This window comes from Medicago sativa, chromosome 3, assembly GCF_051527215.1.
Source record: "Medicago sativa cultivar Bolivia chromosome 3, Bolivia_mono, whole genome shotgun sequence".
NCBI classification, from domain to species: Eukaryota; Viridiplantae; Streptophyta; class Magnoliopsida; order Fabales; family Fabaceae; genus Medicago; species Medicago sativa.
The window spans coordinates 82,783,227-82,804,116 of record NC_140751.1 but is presented as its reverse complement, the minus strand read 5'-3'; the positions used below and the strand labels follow the sequence as shown (position 1 = coordinate 82,804,116).

Genomic DNA, 20,890 nt, shown 5'->3' with positions numbered 1-20,890 from the left:
TCACTTAAGTTTCATTCACCCAAACATGGCTTGATTTTTTTTTCCCTTGGACCACTTTCTACCCACCCAACCTTTCTTTTCTTTCTCTCAAGAACTCTCATTCTCTTCATTTTTCTTTCCCCACCACCATGGAACACTGGTTTTCAAACCCATCCATGTTTTCCTTTTCGTTCTCTTAAACAATCCCCACCCACTCTCAATCCAAATCAATATAGTTGATCCCAATATCAATTTATTTTACCACTTAAATGTAAAAACCCACACACAGACCTCACTTTCTTTGCCCTTCAATCAATTTCTCAAACATTGAAGATAAAGCAGCTACACATGACCTCAGTTTTTTTGGATCTATAGTCCTCTTCCTCCATGTTTCAGTTTTTCGTTTTGTTGTCTTGATTTTTGTTTTTTTATATTTTCCAGGTTAATCTGTTTTTTCCCCTCCCAATCTATTAAATTCTACTGAGATTTGAACATGATTTATTGTTTTTTAATGGTAAGCAACACACTTTTTGGATTGCTTAAATAAGCAACTGACACAAAAAATTAAGCAATGAGAACTCTAGCTGGCTTTCCTCCAATGCTACAAAACTTAAGGGACGGAACCTTCACCTCCAGCTAAGCAATAAGCAACCTGCATTGGAGATGCCCTCATACTTACCTACTAGTACTTTCTACGTTACAACCATTTTGTGACTTATTTTTATTGTGAAAGACAACTGTAACAACATGAAACCATTCTTTTATATCGTGATGTGAACAAAAAACAACTATAGCCTCCCACTCCTTGGCTAACTGCTCACCTGCAGACTTAATGAGAACAAATGAGAACAAATATATTAATTTGAAATTAGAAGAAGTAAGATTTTCTTTTGGTCTGTTACCTTATTTTCAAATGGTTTTGAAAGAACCAAAAAAAATGTGAAAGTAATTGACAAAACAAATAAGAACAAATGAAGAAAATAAAAAAACGTTAAAGCAAAAAAAAAAAAAGTGAAAGTACAAATGGTTTGGTTCCTTTCGATTTGCCATATCTTAACAGACTTTTTCACTTAATAGACTTTTTCAAAGATTGAAGGAGAAAGTGGCGTGCCAGAAGAATAAAATGTTCAGTGTGTTTGTAGAATTTGAATTTTGACTTTCTCTGTAATTCTTAGTGCACCGAAATTATAGCAGTTAATAGAAGAGAGATGAAAAAAAAAAAATCAATTTTCAAGAAAAAGGCTCATTAAGAGGATTTAGAAAAACCAAAAAAGTATTGCATTTATTAGACCTGTGCAATCTTATAATAATTGAGATTTATAATTAGGGTTTTCCTAACATGTGCAATCTTGCACAGCTTAAGGGGTAATAAATATCTAATTTTTTGGGTTTTTCTAAAGTCATAGTATTAATGAGTCATTTAATTAACCATTTCTTTTTTTTTTTTTGAATAAATTTAATTAACCATTTCTTAAAAACTATTTTTTCTCGCTCTCATATTAACAAGTGTCAATGGAGCTCGTTGGAAAGTATCAGACCTTCAGTTTTAATCTTTGTCATTTTCAATTGAATTCTCCATGAATTATGTTTCGCCCCTTTCCCCTTAACCTTCATCAGTTTTTCTTTTGCCCATTAAACAAAATTCATTGTTAAAGATTATGATTCTTTCCTCTCTAATTTACAATATTTTATTTCATTTAGAATTTGATTGTAGGGTAATATGTTGATTGAAGGGAACCTTCATAAATCATTAAATAAAATTGAAATTTCAATCAACGAGCTATATGTATGGCAAGGGTACTGTGATCTGGTTCGTTGGCAATTGTAAAATGAGAGAGCCTTTCACGGAAAAAATAGGAGAAAGAAAAAAAAATAGTTTTTGAGAAATGATTAATTAAATGACTCATAAATAAGACTTTAGAAAAACCCAAAAAATTAGACATTTATTACCCCTTAAGCGCACAGGTTAGAAAAACCCTTATAATTATAGTATGTCTTCCAATCGTTCAACATTTTTATGTTTTATGCTTTTCATGAAGATACACTATCATGGTAAAAAAAAAAAAAAAAAAACTCTCATCTTATGAAGATTAATGACCCTTTATGATGCCACGTCTAACATTAAACCTCCTTTTTATTACCACTTCAATGTTTCAACTCATACAGTTCAGCTTACCTCAAAAAAAAAAAAAAAAAAAACTCATACAGTTCAGCTGCAATAATTTGAGGACAAATTTGATTATTTAAAAATGTTATAACATAAATTACAGTATAACATAAATTAAAGATTTTGAGTATTTAAAAATGTATTTATGCTGCTAGAATGTTTGCTTATAATCACAACTTAGAGGGGAGGCAGCCAAATTAGGTACTCTTTCATTATCTCATTAATTAATGCCTTTGACTATATTTTTTTAGTCATAGCAAGTCTTAACAAACGTGACCTTAATTTATACAGAGCCTCCAATGAGAGTGACTTTTATGGTTGGGGTCGTAACTGTCCTAAACGGTCCTCTTGATCTTTATGCTTATCCCCGCCTTTGTCAATTACTGGCATGCCGGAAAAATTTACCCCTTCAAGTTGGTCATATATATATTTTGGGTTAGATTAATGATGGATTGGGTCTGTCTAGACCGAGTTCATAAAATATACATATTTCTTTCTATTTTTAATCCCTATAATTTGGTGTTTGACTCAATTGGTAGCGTAGAACATCTTGCAAGTTTAAATTATTTGCACATGTCATGAGTGTAATCCTACTTTTAAAAAAATATTAGTGTAATGCTACGTGTTGAATGCAAGAAAAACAACTTATGGATTTCAACTTAAAATAGATAATTCAAATTTATGCTAATGAAATGAGTGTTATTTTAAAACATATAATTCAAACTTACGCAAATGAAAATGAGTGTAATTTATCCCAATATATAAGAATTATACTAAACACCGCATAAAATAAAATAAAAAAGTCAATTCTCATTTGCTTGCGTTGGATAATCGTCAGTGATTATGTTGTCCATTAATTGGATATTAGAGATTAGCGTTAGTCAATGATATTAGGTGATCATCCACTTTATAAATCAAGTTGTTCAAATTTTTTGAAGGGTTGACCCAGCCTAGTCTCACTAACTTTTGATTAATTAACACATAAACTATGAACCGGGGCACATTAACAAGTTAACATTAAAAGAATATTCTATTCAACATTATCATTTTCTCCACCAAAACAGTAATACTTTATCATCAAGTAACAATACTCATTTTCATTTGAAGCTAGAAAGAGTGGTTCAATGAAGAAACTGAAAGAGGTGATAGGATTAATGAAGGATAAAGCATCACAAAGCAAAGCTGCAATTTTATCAAAACGCAAAACTCTCTTCCTCCTACGTGCCACAACACATGACTCTTTCAACCCTCCAAAACACAAACACCTCTTGACTCTTCTTTCCTCTGGAGACGGTTCACGTGCCACCGCATCCTCTGCGGTGGAGCTTCTCATGGACCGTCTCCAAACCACTCACAACTCAGCAGTAGCCCTTAAATGTTTAATCGCCGTTCACCACATCATCAAACACGGTACCTTCATCCTCCGTGATCAGCTCTCCGTTTACCCTTACACTGGTGGTAGAAACTACCTCAACCTCTCAAACTTCAGAGACAAAACAAGTTCAATATCTTGGGAACTCTCTTCTTGGGTTCGATGGTACGCGGAATACATTGAAAACCTTCTGTGTGCTTCTAGAACTCTTGGTTTCTTCCTTGGTGAAACGACGTCAGAGAAAGGAGTTTCTTATCTTACCAATAGTGATCTGTTAAGAGAAACTGATTCTTTGTTGGCCTTGATGGAAGGAATTGGGAAAAGACCTAATACTCCAATGAGTGAACAGAACAAGGTGATTGTTGAGATAATGGATTTGGTGGAAGATGATGGGGTTATGGTGATGAATGAAGTTTTGGTTAGAGTTAAAGAATTTGGGGAGAGGGAGAAACTTGGTTGTCTTGGTTTTGGAGAAGTGGTGGAATTGGTTTGTGTTTTGAAGAGATTGGAAATATGCAGAGAGAGAATGATGATGATGATGGAGGTGGTTGAGGAGAAGAAATTCTGGGATTTGGTGAGAGAATTGAAGGAAAAGGTTGGGAGGATGAAGGTGTATAGGGAAGAAGGGAGGCTTAGCAGTACGGTGACAAAAGACAGAAGAACCGAGTCTGATCGGTTTGATGACAGAGTTCTTAGGTCTGTTGATTCCATTAGGTTTCCTTCTTCAAGGTTCTTGTAAATGTGAAAAAACAGTAGTATAAATATAATACATTTTGTTTTTTTGCTTGATTCTCTTATGTTGATATCTTAACTTGCACTGCAAGTATATAGCATCGTGATGTTAGAAATCGAAGTAATGGATTGTATAGGTTGAAACTTGAAAGAAATAGGAATAGATCGTTTTTACTGCCCATTGCATGAGTCGTGTGCATTTTGTTTCTTGACTTTAACTGTAATAAGCTAGGTTTTACATTGTTATCTAATAAAAGAGTGCAATGTTGGAACTCTGGATCGTGTTCGGTTCTCATGGCTGAACTCGGAAAATTTACAATACAATTGAAACAGTTTAAGAGATTCTTGTCCATCATTCATTCACAAATACAAGTGTCAAGTGCAAATAAAAAAGTAAGTCAACAAAATCCAAAGTACCAACCTCAAAGGCCTGACAGAAGTCTCACTGTCTTCTTAAGCCTCCTTGTATATTTGTTTTAGCTTCACTGCCAAAATTTTGTTCTCACTTGCTAGGGAAGACAACTACAGATAAAACAACAGTTTCAGCAAGCAAAACACTAGAACAAACTAAATTCTTGACTTATTCACATGAACACAGGCATATGAAAGCAGTAAACAATTAAAAAAAGAGTGGGGTAAGATAGCCATATACAATATATCATTGATGAAGCTACCCCATCCCATACTAAGGCCTCAACTTGCTTATTTAAGTGAGATGCAGATGAAATTCTATGAAATAAAAGGGAGCAAAAAATGGCAGTAAAATATAAGGAGGGGTGAGAATGAATTTATATAGTCCAGTGCATATTTGGAATTACGGTGAGTTTGACGAAATCACGGTGACACGGTGATTTTGTTGAAGTTTTAAAGTGTAATTTTTGCCAAAATCACAATGGCAGACTGTGATTCCGAAGAACACGAAGCTAATCCAGACATGCTCCTAGAAGTTTATAAACATGCATTGGTTAAGACAGACCATGAAATATTTGTAATATTATATAGTTAACATGAAATGTATTCTCTATCTTGGCACACACCTGATCTTTAAGACGCTCTCTCTCAATAACCAGTTGTTTTACCAACTCTTTAAAAAGTTTTGCCCGCATTCCTATGTCCTTAGCAGTCATCATTTTTGCTTCCTTCTCTTGGCGCAAGGATTCCTCCATATTTTTGAATCCAATCCTCAAGAACTTTAATTCCTCATTCAATTCGTCATTGGATTCAGACAATATGATACAATTTTCCTCTGCACTTTCAGCCCGACTTTGAGCTTTAGAAACCTTTGACTTATGATCATTTATCACATTTTCCATATCTCTTATTGTGGAATATAGCTTGCTTTGTTTCTCCTTGCTAGCCTCAACAGATGCTTCTGAATTCTGCAATTGTAGATAAATTTCTTTTATCTGCCTCTCAAGCAAATGCACTTTCATAATGCCTCCATCACCTTTCAAAAGATTCAACTCTTCATTGAGTTTTGAATTAGTCTCTGTCAATAACTTACATTTAGCTTCTGCAATATCAGCCCTACTCTCGGCATCAAGTACAGTTTCTTTTAGTTCAGCAATATGAGTTTTCGTTTTACTTCCTTCAGCACATGAAGCATCATACATATTCTGATATTCATTCGAAGAGGACTTCACATTCCGTAGTTGAATTTCAGAATCTTTTAGCTGCTTCTCAAGTAAAGAAACCTTATCTCTTAGAGCGAAGACCTCAGGATCCGAAGGAATCTGTGTATCTTCAGCGTCTTTTGAATTAGCTTCTGCACCAATTGTCTGACCTATAAGAGAGACATTTAATTCATCGGTGCTGCTTTCAATCTTGTTCAAAATAATATCCCTGGTATTTAACTGTTCTACAAAAGTTTCAAGCTTAGCTTGAAGCTCGGATTCACGCCGACTTAAACCATTCAAATTGAAATGAGAAATCTGGAGTCTACTCAACAGATTTTTTGAAATTCCCATCAGAATCTCATGTGCATTGTCAGCCTCAAACAATCTTTCCCAAACATCAATAGTTTCTTCCTCCGCTTGAACTAGCTCGTGCTCTAAGGAAGACATACTTTGTTTCAGCTTTTCCTGAATTTCTCTAGAATCATATAAATTCTTCTCAAGATCCCTTTCTTTTGCCAAAGATTTCTCTAGCATTGTCAAAATACTTCTTTGTTGCTCAATTGTTTGCAGCTTCATCTCTGCATTAACTTTCACAGGTTTACTACCCTCTTTGAAGATTTCACCATTACCTGTTTTCATCAAACATGTCCCGAAAAAACATAAACTTTTATAAGAAAATGCAGAAATTATTTACTTAAATATATTCTTATTTGTCACATTTCAATCAAGAAACAACAATTATGAGCCAGTCACTTCAATATTCTTCATAGTTCTTTTCCCTTCTTATATTACTAATATTGTAATAAAAGCAATATACTTGACAAAAAAGTTCTAATAGAAGAACTCCACAAGAAAGTAACCACTTTTTGCAAAACAATTTCACAAGGTAATTGATTTAGGCAAAACATATTACAGACAAAAGGAATACATATGTACGCATCGACACTTCAAATCGAAGTTATGTCAGGTGTTTAACATAACATGTGCCTGTATCAGACACGGTGACACGACATAGACAGAAGTGGTTATATTCTATCATTCCATTTTCTCAATAATTACCGATGTTAACGTGTCAGTGTCATGTCATGTGTTTGTTTACGTGTCTATGTCTATATGCTTCATAGAAGAATACCATTTTTAACAATTTCGTGAAATTGAAAATGAGATCCACTGCGTACCAATTTCGATCTTTTTTAAAGAACACAAAGTCCTCTGAAAACTAGCTGAATGTATTTTAATTTCAATAAACATCTCTACAGACTGCCTCAAACATTCTTCATAATCAAGTAGCTTGTCTTGCAAGGTAATGAAACCCTCTACCAGGTGAGTGCAAGAACACACCCTCTCTCTAGCTTCAACAATCCCATAATGTAAACTGTCCAAAAATTCATCCAATTCTCTAACCAATGAATCCAAAGCCCCGCATAACAGATCAAATTCAAGAACCTTTTCAACTGAACCAATCCCCGTCATGTGATCCTTCTCTGATGTCTCAAATTCACTCTCCATTGTTGCCAAATGCATCACAAAATTTCTCAAGTTTGAAACTTTCTCAGAGAAACATGCTAAACTCAAATCCAACCTTGTAAGCATTGTGTTACTAACAACACCTAGATCTCCCGTTACATTATCAATATCATTAGATAATGAAACAAGGGTTTCAAGATCAGCAATTTCAGTGTTCATTCTAATACCCCAATTGTTCCAGAAACCTATGAAGGAATTCAATTGATAGAAAAGTCACAATTTTTTTTTAAATTTATTTTTACAATGTGATGAAAAGGATTGAAGAAATAAAACGAATAATTACAAAATTGAAGCAAAGCTTGATGAGTTTTGTAAAATTGAATGTGACAGCAAAATCAAAATTTCACAAAAAAAAAAAAAATGACAAATTTGCTTTTAGGGAAGAACAGGAAATTAAATCGTGATGTTGATCCAATCCCTAATCTGGTGCTGCAAGTTAACTGGTCCTGACAAAATTTCTTTTAAGAATAATTTTCAATTAATTTTTTTTTGTCAAGTAAGTAAAAAATTCACCCCTTTATTTTTATCTAATTACACAACTAAAATTTTTGTAACAAAAAAAACCACAACTAAAATTTCCAATTACACCTAAAATTGTATTAACGTCAAAAAAAAAAAAAAAATTGTATTAATATTGTATCATAGTAGGGTAAATTCATTTAAGACATTCTTAGGCTGAGATAATGATTTGATCCGTGTTGATTCAATGAAACAAATATAACTTAATTTTTTAGCACTAATATTCCTTTTTCATATAAAGTACCATTTCATTGTAGACGATATGAAACAATTCCTTGTTCTAATATCATCATTATTTAGACTTTAGTGGCTACTATTGTACAATAGTAAGAAGAAATTAAAAATTACAGTTCAACCTTGGTTTGTGTCGGTTTGGAAGTCTTAATTCAACCTTGGTTTGTGTCGGTTTGGAAGTCTTAAACAATTTGCAACTAGTAGTCCGTTTCCTTAAGTTTTCTCTTTTTTTTTGTCAGGTAGTCTAGTGGTTTTTTGTCAGGTAGTCTAGTGGCTAGAATTCACCTTATAAGATGAATAAGTGGGGTGTCCGGGGTTCGAACCCCGACCCCTGCATATAATAATGCATTGTCCTACCAGCTGAGCTATGCTCACGGACCCTTTTATTCAGCAAAATTTATTAATGCTTTTTTTTTTTTGGTTCAGAATTTATTAATGCTTTGATTTGATGGCAGGGTGAAAATTTGTCTCTTTAATTATATATCGTACATATTTGGGCACTACTAACATAATTGCTAGAACCAGATTCTTTATATGGAGTGTAGAATATGGTTCCATGGGAATCTATCCATGGTTTGACACATCATAATAATGAATGAGATGCGTTTCTATCCTAATTACACAAATTAAGAATAAGATTTGTTTTGTTTAGTTGGTTCTTTCACATAAGCCATCATGGTGGGTTTCAAATTGTTGGGAATACCATAGGATTTGTATATCAATATATCATCATCAATCATGATATAAAATCGTACTACTACTTTTTTTCTTAGAATGTGGGAGTTTTTTACCTCTATTCAAACGATATTGAAGACTTATAGGGTGGAAAATATTTGTAATAAGAAATAACCTACAATTTAATGCACTTTTGGATCCAACTAGTACAACTAACATTTATGTCTAATAGAATCTACCTACATCACCCATCATCATGTAACACCCTGCAATCAAAATTCCAGTGTAATTGGCCAAATAAGATTCTTATTATAAAGAGATGCATATATAAATATAAATATCCTTTAAATAAATAAATTTATGTGAAAAGATGCATTGTTAAATGTTATCCATCCATTCAAATACATAAAATATGATGATGTTATCACTAATTGCCTATATAAGGGATATCCCGCAACACAACCAACTCATCATTGAAATAGAAGCAAAAGTAGTGAATTACTTTCCCTTCCTAAAACAAGATGCAAGGGAAGTTCCTTGGATATCCACAACAGCAATGCTATGGTGAAGATAGCTTGTGGATGGAAGCTAAGGCTCAACAACAGCAGAGCCATGGTTTCCATCAAGATTCTTATAGCACTGACCACAGCAACTACTACGATAAGAACCAATTTCCACTCCCTGCCATGCACATGAAGCCAGGTGGTTTTGGCAAAGAATCTGATCACTCGTTTTCAAAACATCATGGCCATGGCTCCAATTTAGGAGGAAACCACAACATGTTTCATCAGGATAGCATGTCTAATGGCCATGGTCATGGCCATGGACATGGACATGGCTATGGTAATAATCATGGCCTTGGAAATGGCCAAAAATTCCCTTTTGGTGCTACCAACACTCACTCACCTCATCATGGTAGTGGTGTTAGGCCATTCAATCATCATGGTGGTGGCCACAACAATGACTATGTCTCAGACCATGAGGAGTATGAGTTTGAAGCTTACAAGGAGGAGCGTATCGGTTCTGGCGCGAGTAAGATGGATGAGATGAGATATGAGCGCCATGGAACATATGGAGGAGATGTTCACTATGCTAATCCATATGGATACAATAATAATAACAGGATTAAGCCTCATGGCCATGGAAGCCACAAAGTCAATTGGACACTCAAGGGGGTCTAATATGCATTCATGCTTGCTTGGTTACTATTACTTCCTCTGGATCAAGTATCAATAAATTGTGTGCTTTGTTTGCTGTTTAATATTGTAATAAGTTGCCCTGATTATAAATGGCGCTTCATATATATGATTAATGTTATCTGTAACTCATTATGAAGCTATGAAATACATGAACTTTATATATATGCTATGATTATAGATGTGTGTGATTAATAAAAAATTTGCTTCCACAAATCAGATTCTTTGCCTAAATATCTACATATATTACAAAATTTAGTTGAAGATGTTACACGGCGAATGAAACTAATGAAACCTTTCCCTCAAAAAAAAAAAAGAAACTAATGAAACCTTCCTTCTGAGTTATAGTTGTACAAATAATATGTATTTTTTCTGCCTTTATTTGCATCATTTTGGTGTAATAATGCTAGTGATGCAATTATAAGTCTGCTGTTATAGAGTGTAATTCATCCTTGCAGAGTTAGTGTAATAATGCTAGTGCCATCACTTATGTAAGTGTTATTTCTTGTCAATGTGGAACTTCAGGATGTTTTTTCCTAATATTTCCTCTCACGCCCGTACTATTAATGTTTGGTTCGTTCATAGTTTTTCCTCTTCCCTTGATTTGTGAAGCATGCATGAAACATAATCTTTACAACCCTGCACATGGCCGGCCCGAGAGAAAGTAAACCATCGCTTTAGGCCTACCGGTAAAAAATTATTTTTCATTAGATTTTATAAATAAAATGGCGTCATATGGAGACAAAAAAGACCTCATGTAACAAAACTTGCTTTAGGTCTCACTTCTTTTTGAAGATTATTGGACCGGCCCTAACCCTGCATACCCCTTTTTGACTAGCAAACCTTTCTTTCATCCACTCACTTCTCATATATACCAAGTCATAAGAGCCCTCATTTACACAAAGTACCTGTATCTTTATCCTTCACAATTTTTTGTCCTTCTGAAATTCCCTTCACTTTAGTCCTTTTTTTCTGTTCCAGCAAGCTTTTTCTTTGTCCAAAAACTACATAGCATAGTATGGCAAATGAACAAATAAAGCCAATTGCCACTCTTCTTTTGGGGCTGAATTTTTCCATGCATGTCAAAGTTTTAGGCACCGGTAGATGGACCATGAATATCATAATATTAATAGAAGTAGTTCTCAAGGTTGACGATTAATCCCAGTGAACTTTGAATGAATTGACTATTGAATATTATTCAGTATTTTGGTTTTTTTTTTCACTTGCAATCCTTCATTAACATTCATCTTTAACCTTGAGAATTACTTCTGTTAATAAAGATCCCAAACATTAATTTTTCCATGATGAAATTTTTAAGTACGAATCATACAAGGAAAAATTCGGGTAATTAGATTAGAAGTCTAAAATAATTTTGTGGTTTCAAATGTTTCCAATTAATTTCCTTTTCTATATACCATTCTTGTGTCCAATAAGTTTGTATGAGTCGTTTTTCAAACTATTTGATTCCAAACGCTAAAGGACTTAAAAGACCACAAAATAGCACAAGTTTTGTATTCCCTGCAAAAACAGAATTAATCATTTCCTTAGACCATCACCAAAAATGCTAAACGAATCAAATTCAATGGTGGTAGTGATGGATTCTTTTCATGCCCATCCCTAAGAATTTTCCTGTTTCATTCTTCAGATATATACCATAATATGCCTCAAATATTCATCTTTATTTCAATTTGTTTAAACTTTATGGTAAAAAGGAGAGGTATTAGATCCGATCCAATCACTTTATATCATTACAGAATATACTCAATCCACCAAAGAAAAAAGCATAACATAATGATAGTGATCAATCAAGTGAGAATATTAAAAATGAATAAATATAAGATGAACTGATGAAGTAGTAACACAACCTCAACCATTTACTAAACTATCAATTCCATATAGGAAATGGAAAACCAAAACCTCAAATATCGTGGATGGTGCCCTTCAAACTCCTACAATTACCAAGTCCATGAAGTAACTGAGCCTATGCTTCGGAAACGCTATGATCGTCCACGAAATCATAAGAAGGGCCATGTAGCATTCAAAACTGTGCTAGAGGAGCCTATAACACCAGTAGAAGAAGAAGAGCCAGCTGTGGCAGAGACTGATATTACCACTACTGAACGTGTAAATTCATTTCAGAGTGTTGATACAAAAGCTGATGCGTTTATTAAGATGGAGCATAGGAGGATTGAATTCTCTAGACTCAAGTCTTTGGGTCTTGCCTGACTGAGATCCTCTGTTTGTAGCTAGCTGCTAGCTATAAGGGCCTTCCAGTGGAGGTTATTATTTATACAGATGCAAAATATACAGTAATTTCAACCCCTCTCAGAGAATGTACTATATTACACCTAAATAATGCATCAATATCTCACTCTCGTGTTTTGAATCATTTTTAGTTTTCATGGTATTTGATTCTTCCTTTCTTTGAGTTTATAATTGATTGTTGCAATAGGTTTTCCCCGCTATTGATAGTTTGAACCGACCTGCTCGGGCAAGGGGCGAAGAAGGAGAGGAGCTAGCAGAGCTAAGCTCCCTCCACCTCTTCCCTTGTGTTGGCCAAATGTGTGCTAGACTTAATTGTTGTTGGGGCGATTGGGGTGCAGGGGCTATAGCTCTCGACTGTACAGTTTGGGGGAAGTATTGTAATCTGAAACATAACACACACACACATACTGTATATATATATATGTGTATGTTGTAACACTCTAAACCCGTATTCATCAAACAAATAAGACGGAACTATAATTGTCTTATAAGCGTAGAGATAGACACCATTGACCAAACTGTGAACAAAAATCGATAGTGTTAGTGTCCATTGTCTTCCACTTTCGTTTCCTTTATTCATTTGTGACTGGTGCTGTTCTAAGAGAAAGTACACCTCCTGAGGAAACTGGAAAGCACCAAGTAATAACTTCAATTTCATACAGCGCTTCTAAGAAGAATGAGATAGTACAGCCAAAATGCACTCTTCTTAGAGAACTGGATTACGTAATTGAAAATTTTAGAGAATTTGAAAATTTATATAATTCAAATGATTTAATTACCGTCTTTATTTTTAAATGTTTTTGTTTGTACAGAGTACATTTTGGATTACTTTTATAAGTTTCAAAGTTTTTGGGTAAAATTTGTAAATTGAAAAATATAAGACCTAGTTTGCAAAGTTCAAAATTTGTGAGTGACCAATTTGTAATATTTGAAAATTTCTAAGGATCCATTTGAAAATATAGGGATCAACTTACAAAATTTGAAAAAAAAAATAAAAGGGAGACGTTTGAAATTTCTCAAAGTTTACTTGGAGAGAATACTTCATAAATTTTCATCGATTTGGAAATTCTTCAAATTAATCATCCAAACATTGAAATTGAACCTAAAAAATTTAAATTCACTCAAAAAATTATATTATCTCAAAACATTCATTAGGAATAGTAAAGATAAGGTGCATGGTAAGAGCGTTTTACCAAGTCTTGATTTAAAATGCTCTTGTTCGTATAAGAGTTCTGTCGATATTAAAAACCATGAACTAAGCTTATCTTAGCAATAGTCACTTGAAGTATACTTCCAAAAATGAGTAATTTCGTCTAAAAAGTAAAGTAGATAGTTTTTTTTTTTAAGAGTATAGTAGTGGAAAAAGAAACTACTTCCCTAAAGAGTTTCAATCAATTTTGAGCTTATTTTAGTAAAACTCAATTTGATTAAATGGATCGGGGAAGTGGATCAAAAGTTTGGGAGTTACTAACAGCTTGGGTGAAATAAAGCAAAATTTATATTTCATAGCTTAAGGTAAAAAACTTAGGTACAATTTTAGGTTCTTTTCGTAGGATTCTTAACTAAATTCACCATGATTTCCTTAAATCCGTAATTTTAGAAATGTCTTTTATATATAAAAAATAATAATTTTTTTTATAGTCAAGAACTATATGAAAAACATTGTATAATTTCTTGGCAAGCTTAGTTCAAAGTTTTGTCCCATTTTTAATGACCAAATTATTTACTAACTCCGCATTTGATAGAATGTAAGCTGAGTAGCTGACTTTGCAATGAGGGATTAATTCGAACTACCATATTCACGATTGCACATACAAATCAAGCAAAAGGCAGCATTATCTCCAATATCGCTTAGTTAAAGAGTAAACATACAGAATTAGAGAGTAGTCACAGAACTAACAAATAAAAAAGCAGGCATTTATAATTTCCTTAACACTACAACAAATTAATAACAATTAACTCTAATTAGCCTCAAACTAACAACAAGACACTAGTCCATAGAACGACATAAAGGACATGAACTGTGTTTGTTATCAAACCATTTATCTAAGCAACCTCTGTGGAAAAAATGCTTGCAAGGCAACTCACTCACCTCTTGATTTGCTTCAAAACCAGACAAACAAACACAACACTCTACCATAGGACTTGTCCATCCACATGATCCATTGCTACAACTACTACTTCTAGCTATGTTGGACCTGTTGTAACACAAAGACTTGTATTGTGTTATTGACACCCTCCTTTCCCTTGAATTACTAATCTCTTGGGAGTACACTTGTTCTTCTTCTTCTTCCATAATATTAGTTGTTGATGTGCAACCAACTACTTGAAGCAAAGATCTAAACATGTTCTTTAATAGAACCATAGATAGAACAGTGTTCATCACAATCACAGGTACAACCCCTTCTGCTGCATAGGGAAAGTTTGAGAGGCCCATAATTCTCAATTAATTTGTTTTCTTGTTAATTGAAATAGAGGAGTTTAGAACAAAGAAGAAGATGGTATTATATAAAGAGAAAATGCAATGCAACAAAAACATTAATAGCCAAACATATCATATATTACATCAACATCAACATTTAATTTTAATTATTTATTATGGCAAAAAACATGAAACTCATTTAAATACATTATTATAGAGTTTTGTATGGTCACATATATAAGACTACAAAAACACTAACCATGGTCATATATACACGTGGCGACACGTGTAGAGTTTTGTAAGTATACGAGTGAGGTGATAAAACAAAAAAAAAATGTGAAGCTTTCACTATCACAAAAATAGCATGTTTGAGAAAGCCACGTGTATGCGGTGGCCACAGAGATTGTGACTGCTGGCAATCATCCTTGCCCTTAAATTGGAGCCTCCGAGGTTTCTAGATTTCCGGTTGGGTTCATGACGCGATTTGAACTCTTAAACGTAAATGCTTCCATCAATCATCATCATCATCCCTAACACATAATTGTATTGATGATATGTATGGTGTAATGCGTGTATGTCAATATCAATTTTTTGCTTACATAATAGTGTTTTTTGTGCGAAAGAAATTTCAGGTGAATTTACATAAATACGTGAATGGATGATTTTGTTTGAGGTAAATTTTAAGTATTTTAGAGGTAAAATTTGTTTAATATTTGAATTTATTTTAAAATATATCAATATGAAAATATGATATGACATTGATGAATGAATGAAAAATACATATAGTATCATTGTGTTTACATTTGATTGAAACGGTTAATCTTTATCTACTTTTTATTGATGGGTAATATAACCTATGAAGCCTATATACTTTAAAATGGAGACGTACCCGTATCAGATACGTATAGGATACTGATACTCCACGGATACTCGCGGATACGTATCCACGAAGTATCAGAATTAATTATTTTATTTTTTAATAAATATTTTATCGGATACTTATGTGATACTCCACAGATACACAAGGATACTTCTAAGATATTTCACAGATATGTATCCTAGAAAAAGATAAAGAGTTAAAAAGTGAGACAATGTTGTAAAAATTCATTATAGATGTATATGATTCAATTTTAGATATGCATCAATAGAATTGTTTCTCGATGAACCACTTAAAATTATACTTCTTGTGGATGAACGTAGCGAGAGAGGTGATTCAGTTAATCAACATTAGATTAAATTTGCCATGAGTTCTTTTAATGATGTTTCTCTTGATATCCCAACATATGAAAATGTAATATGATTTATAAGAAAACTTTCAAAAAAAATATATTTTGATCACATGTATTATTATTAAAAATTTATAATTTTTATAATAATACATTAATAAAGAGTAATCAGTGTTAATTTTCTTTAAGTATTTTACATACAGATAAGTTTTATTATAAATTTTTGTTAACCTATCATAATCGTATTGTATCCTAAATTTAAAAAAATGCATGTATCCGTTCACCCGTATCGTATAGTACTCACACCCGTATTCGTATCGGGGGCTTCATAGAATATACCTGTTTCGGTATTTTAGTTTATTAGTAATATTTTGTATATGAGCGTACACTTGTATGATTTAAAAATGTAACACGTACCGATTATGTGACCCTACGCAACTTACTTTAATTTGTAGTCTGTCAAAGGATTGGACAGTAGACATGACTTGACTTGTACCCCCATAAATAAGGAAACGAAGATTTTGATTTTTGATTGTGACAATTGGTTTAGATTTTTTTCCCCGAAGAAGCGATATTGTAATGTAAGTTTAAATTAAGAGGTGTGTTATATGAACAACCATTTGAGTGACAATTTTTGTGACAACCACTAATTTACAAAGGAAAATAGATAGTGACACGGAAACCAAAGCAATAGAGAGAGAAAGTAAAAATATAATGTGAGTATGAGAGATAAAGTTGTCACATAGGTTGTCACAAAATGGTTGTCAAAATATCATTTCTCTTAAATTAAATTTTAGTGTAAGTTGTTATTTTGTTTTAGAACGGCCGTGTAAGTTGTTACTCCCTCCGTTCCGGAATAACTGACCCATTTTTTAAAAAAAAAGTGTCCGAAAATAACTGATCCATTTCAATTTTCAATACAACTTTCATCATTTCCAATACAATATAACACTAAATAATACTACTTTTATCATTCCCAATACAATATATTCCACTTTCCCCTTTATTTATACACTTTTCTTAATCTGTGTGAAAAACCAAAGTAGGTCAATTATACCGGGACGGAGGTAGTATTAGACTGAGACTCTTTGGTAAGCCCATTAAATAGAGAAATGATATTTGAACAACTATTTTTTGACAACTTTTGTGATAATTTTCTCTCTCATATTCACATTATACTTTTATTTTATCTCTCTATTGTTTTGGTTTTCGTGTAAATACCTACTTTTCTTTATAAATTTATGGTTGTCCCAAAAGTTGTCACCAAAATAGTTGTTCAAATAACACATCTCCATTAAATAAGCTTATAGCTTTTAGCTTATAAGCTCGTTTGATAAAATTTAGCTATGTTTGGTAATACTTTTTCACCATGAGCTTATAACTTATTTCACGAGCTTATGAGCTATTTTTCAGAAGTTATTTCAAGTAGCGTCTGAGCTTATAGCTTATAGCTTATTATCTTTTGTCTCATTTTTACCCTTATCACTTTAACAAAAATCCATTTTTACCCTTTGTAATAAATAACTACATTTTTTTTAGCAAAATAAATAACTACGTTTAAGAAGAAAAAACATGTTACTTTTTTTAAATTAAAGTACAGATTTCACTTTAACTGAATATATGCTCAAGTATGTTTTATATATATATATATATATATATATATATATATATACACACACACGTTTAAAATAAAAAGTTACGTTTTCCCCTAAACATATAAATGTTACATATACCTAAAAAAAATACTCCCTCCGTTTCAAAATGAGTGTCGCTTTAGCAAAAAAAAACTGTTTCAAAATGAATGTTGCTTTCAGTTTCCAATGCAATAATAACTTTTTCTTTTCAATTGTACCCTCCAATTAATACTTTGCACACTACTTCCAAAGTACTACTTTTAAAACTAACCAATAGTTAATAAGGATAATTTGGTAAAATAACCATTCTCTTTCTTTTAATCATTGCATTTCTTAATATGTGTGTAAACACCTAAAACGACACTCATTTTGAAACGGAGGGAGTATTACATTACGTTTAATTTTGTTTTAAAGTCTAAAAATAAATTTTTGTTTTATTTTGGGTCGTTACGTTTAATTATGTTTTAGAAGGTCACAATTAACTTTTTTTTTAAAGGTTTTGTTTAATTTTTGTATAAAGTCTAAAAACTTAAATAAAATAAATTTTAAATAAAACATTATCCAATTTATTAATTTAAAAATAATATATGAAAGACATATTAAATTAATATATTTTAAATATCAACTGATACAAATTTTATTATGAATTAAAAATACCCTTTTATGTCATTTTACATTTATGAGCTAGTTGAACCGCTAATTTTACCAAACACTTCAACTAGCTTATTAGCTATCAGTCATCAGCCATCAGCTAAAAGCTATCAGTCATCAGCTATCCGCTGTTTTTACCAAACAGAGCCACTGTTTTTTTTTTTTTAGGGAATGGTTATTAGACTGTTAAATCGTCTCTTTTAACTAATTCATTATGCAAACTCTTATCAAGGCTGTAATAGAAAATGTCTAAAGTTGTTATAAATTAAAAGGTTAATGTTAGGTTAAGTCCTAAAAGTTAGGGTTAATAAGCATTCAAAATCTACACCAATTTATATAAGCATTCAAAATCTAGACCAATTTATGAACATTCGTAAACATATAAATGCATTAATAACAAACATTAATCGGATAAAACTAAGTAATTCAATTGCATTCAAAAGTACTCAACAAATTACATGGTTCAAGTAGCTATAGAGAAGGTCATCTTTATGACCTAATCTAGAAAACTAGCTACTCATGATAACTAAACATAAACAATTGAATATGTAATTAAATACATAAATAGAGGATCATTGTATGATGAATCCTCACGTCCTGGATGTTTTAGGTTGCTCCAAGCTTTATAAATCGCGATTTTGTTGTGTTTTGGTCGTCAGAGTGTGATTTTTTAATGAGGTCGAACTTTTTTATTTATAGGCATGTTTTTCCAATATTTCTGAAAAAATATGTGCGAGACGCGCACTGCCTTGTGTGCATCACACATTACACAGCTCAATACATGCATTGATTATCTAATAGCTAAACACTTATAAATTCTCCCCAGTTGCGCGAAGGGCAGCTCATAGCACGCAATGTGCATGTATCAATAGTTGAGCCTTCATTTTTTTTCTTCATCTCTTGTATTATTTCTCCTCACCAAAACGTCTATGGTGACTATACCCTAAGAAATCACTTGATAAATCTTATAAAAAGTATAGCACGACCACAAAGTTGTCTGGTTTGTGTGATTTAACATGGTTTTAGGGCCTTGTACGCATAATTACTCTTTTATGTTCATCCATTGATTTATTTATATAACTCAACTAAAACATAATGAAAACTTACTCAAATGACTTTGAAATGACTCCTAATTAATGCTAAAACACCATATGACATTGTCATCACCTATCAAAAGCAACATCAACATTCATAATATGGACATGTGGCAAAATTTCCAAACTCAAGACAAGTTGATCATGCAAAGCAAACAAATCATATGGTCAACGCAAAGTCAAGGAGCTAAAACATCGTATGTTTCCAAGCGACGCTATGGATATAAGTAGTAGCACTCATGAATAGAGGTGTCAAATGGGCTGGCCCAGTCCAGCCCGGGCCCAAGAGGCCCGACTACATAAATGGTCCAGCCTGGCCCGGCTCAATTATAATTGGGCCGCATATTCTAGAGCCTGGCCCGGCCTGTGTGGGCCGGCCCGGCCCGTTTATTTTTTACTTTTAAAATTTATTCATTTTTTTTTATATATTAGTCACACACCACTATTTTTTTCCTAAAATATGATTGGATGAACATAAAAGTGTAAGTAATTTTTACATTAACATTGAATATTAATGAAACTATATATTATTCATTCAATTAAATCAAATTAATAGTTTATAAACTTTAAAATTTTAAAACTTTAAGCTAAATTCATTCATTTTTATTAAGTTTATTTATTTAAACATTTTTTTATTGATAAATTTTAAAATAGTTGATAATTTTTTTCAAAAATATACTATTTTTTTAACAAAAAATAAATTAAATAGTAATAACGGGCCGGCCCAAAGCCCGATGGGCCAGCCCGGCCCAATTTTTGTATGGCCCAAATGGGCTTGGGCCAAAAAAGCCCGAGTGTGTTTTTGAGCTAGTTTTTTAGGCCCGACCCGTCCAAAAATATGGGCTTTGGGCCGGCCCGTTAGCCCGGCCCATTTTTGACAGCATGAATATATACAAGAGTGTTACTTTTCCCACCCTATGCCTTTCCTTGCGCGCTCTATTTTTTTCCCAAAATACCCTTCGTCCGGATTATATAATCCGAACTAGTTCCGGAATACTTATTCCGGATTAATTCGTGTAGTTTGACACTCCATTCACCCTGATGGTTGATGATACCATGTTTTATCTTGGTTTTCGGGTGTCAAACATTGATTACGTTTGAACCTTTTTAACCTTTGATATCTCATTTTTTCTTGGGAAGGGAAAAAATAAGCAAAACCCTTGAGAATCGAGGTCCGGGAGTTGTTTTCGCTACGGGAAGGTGTTAGGCACCCATAACGACTATAGTATCCTATAGGAACCGTCTTTACTTTCTACGCGCGCTCTTTATTTTTAAATGCTATTTTGAAAAATGATATTTACACCTAAGGGTTTACTAAGTGAAGAATTGGAGGGAGGAGAAAGTGTTTGAATTTTTATTTTATTTGAATTGAAGGAATTTTGGTTCCTTGCCTACGTACCCGTTTAAGGGATCAAATCCACCGTAGTTCTCTTCCAAAAGTGTTTTTGTTTTTGTGGGTTGATTTTAAGTTTGAAAATTGGAATTTGAAGAATGAGAGAGAGAGGCCTCAAGGGCATGAGATTGTAAAAAAATGTGAGGTGGAATTTAGTCATTTGCAAAAAAAGGTCTAAGTATGATTAA

General features: G+C 32.8%; 5 protein-coding genes across 5 annotated transcripts; 3 read left to right on the top strand and 2 right to left on the bottom strand.

The window, feature by feature from the left end:
* Nucleotides 1-3,093: 3,093 nt before the first annotated feature.
* LOC146940997 (putative clathrin assembly protein At4g40080) lies at nt 3,094-4,307 on the top strand. The gene has a single exon (XM_085754789.1). It carries the CDS (start codon nt 3,271-3,273, stop codon nt 4,255-4,257), a length of 987 nt encoding a protein of 328 aa, XP_085610915.1. The 5' UTR covers nt 3,094-3,270; the 3' UTR covers nt 4,258-4,307.
* On the bottom strand, nt 3,247-7,578 carry LOC146940996 (WPP domain-interacting tail-anchored protein 1-like). The gene is made up of 3 exons (XM_085754788.1): nt 7,045-7,578; nt 5,288-6,495; nt 3,247-4,772 (listed from the first exon to the last, which is right to left on the bottom strand). Exons 1-3 carry the CDS (start codon nt 7,550-7,552, stop codon nt 4,704-4,706), a joined length of 1,785 nt encoding a protein of 594 aa, XP_085610914.1. The 5' UTR covers nt 7,553-7,578; the 3' UTR covers nt 3,247-4,703.
* A 1,608-nt stretch (nt 7,579-9,186) lies between these two features.
* On the top strand, nt 9,187-10,182 carry LOC146940995 (uncharacterized). Its single transcript, XM_085754784.1, has one exon. It carries the CDS (start codon nt 9,343-9,345, stop codon nt 10,000-10,002), a length of 660 nt encoding a protein of 219 aa, XP_085610910.1. The 5' UTR covers nt 9,187-9,342; the 3' UTR covers nt 10,003-10,182.
* Nucleotides 10,183-11,867: 1,685 nt separating this feature from the next.
* LOC146940994 (uncharacterized) lies at nt 11,868-12,406 on the top strand. The gene has a single exon (XM_085754787.1). The coding sequence runs from the start codon at nt 11,920-11,922 to the stop codon at nt 12,241-12,243; it is 324 nt and encodes a 107-aa protein (XP_085610913.1). The 5' UTR covers nt 11,868-11,919; the 3' UTR covers nt 12,244-12,406.
* Nucleotides 12,407-14,100: 1,694 nt separating this feature from the next.
* On the bottom strand, nt 14,101-14,870 carry LOC146940993 (putative E3 ubiquitin-protein ligase XERICO). The gene has a single exon (XM_085754786.1). It carries the CDS (start codon nt 14,717-14,719, stop codon nt 14,273-14,275), a length of 447 nt encoding a protein of 148 aa, XP_085610912.1. The 5' UTR covers nt 14,720-14,870; the 3' UTR covers nt 14,101-14,272.
* Nucleotides 14,871-20,890: the final 6,020 nt, after the last annotated feature.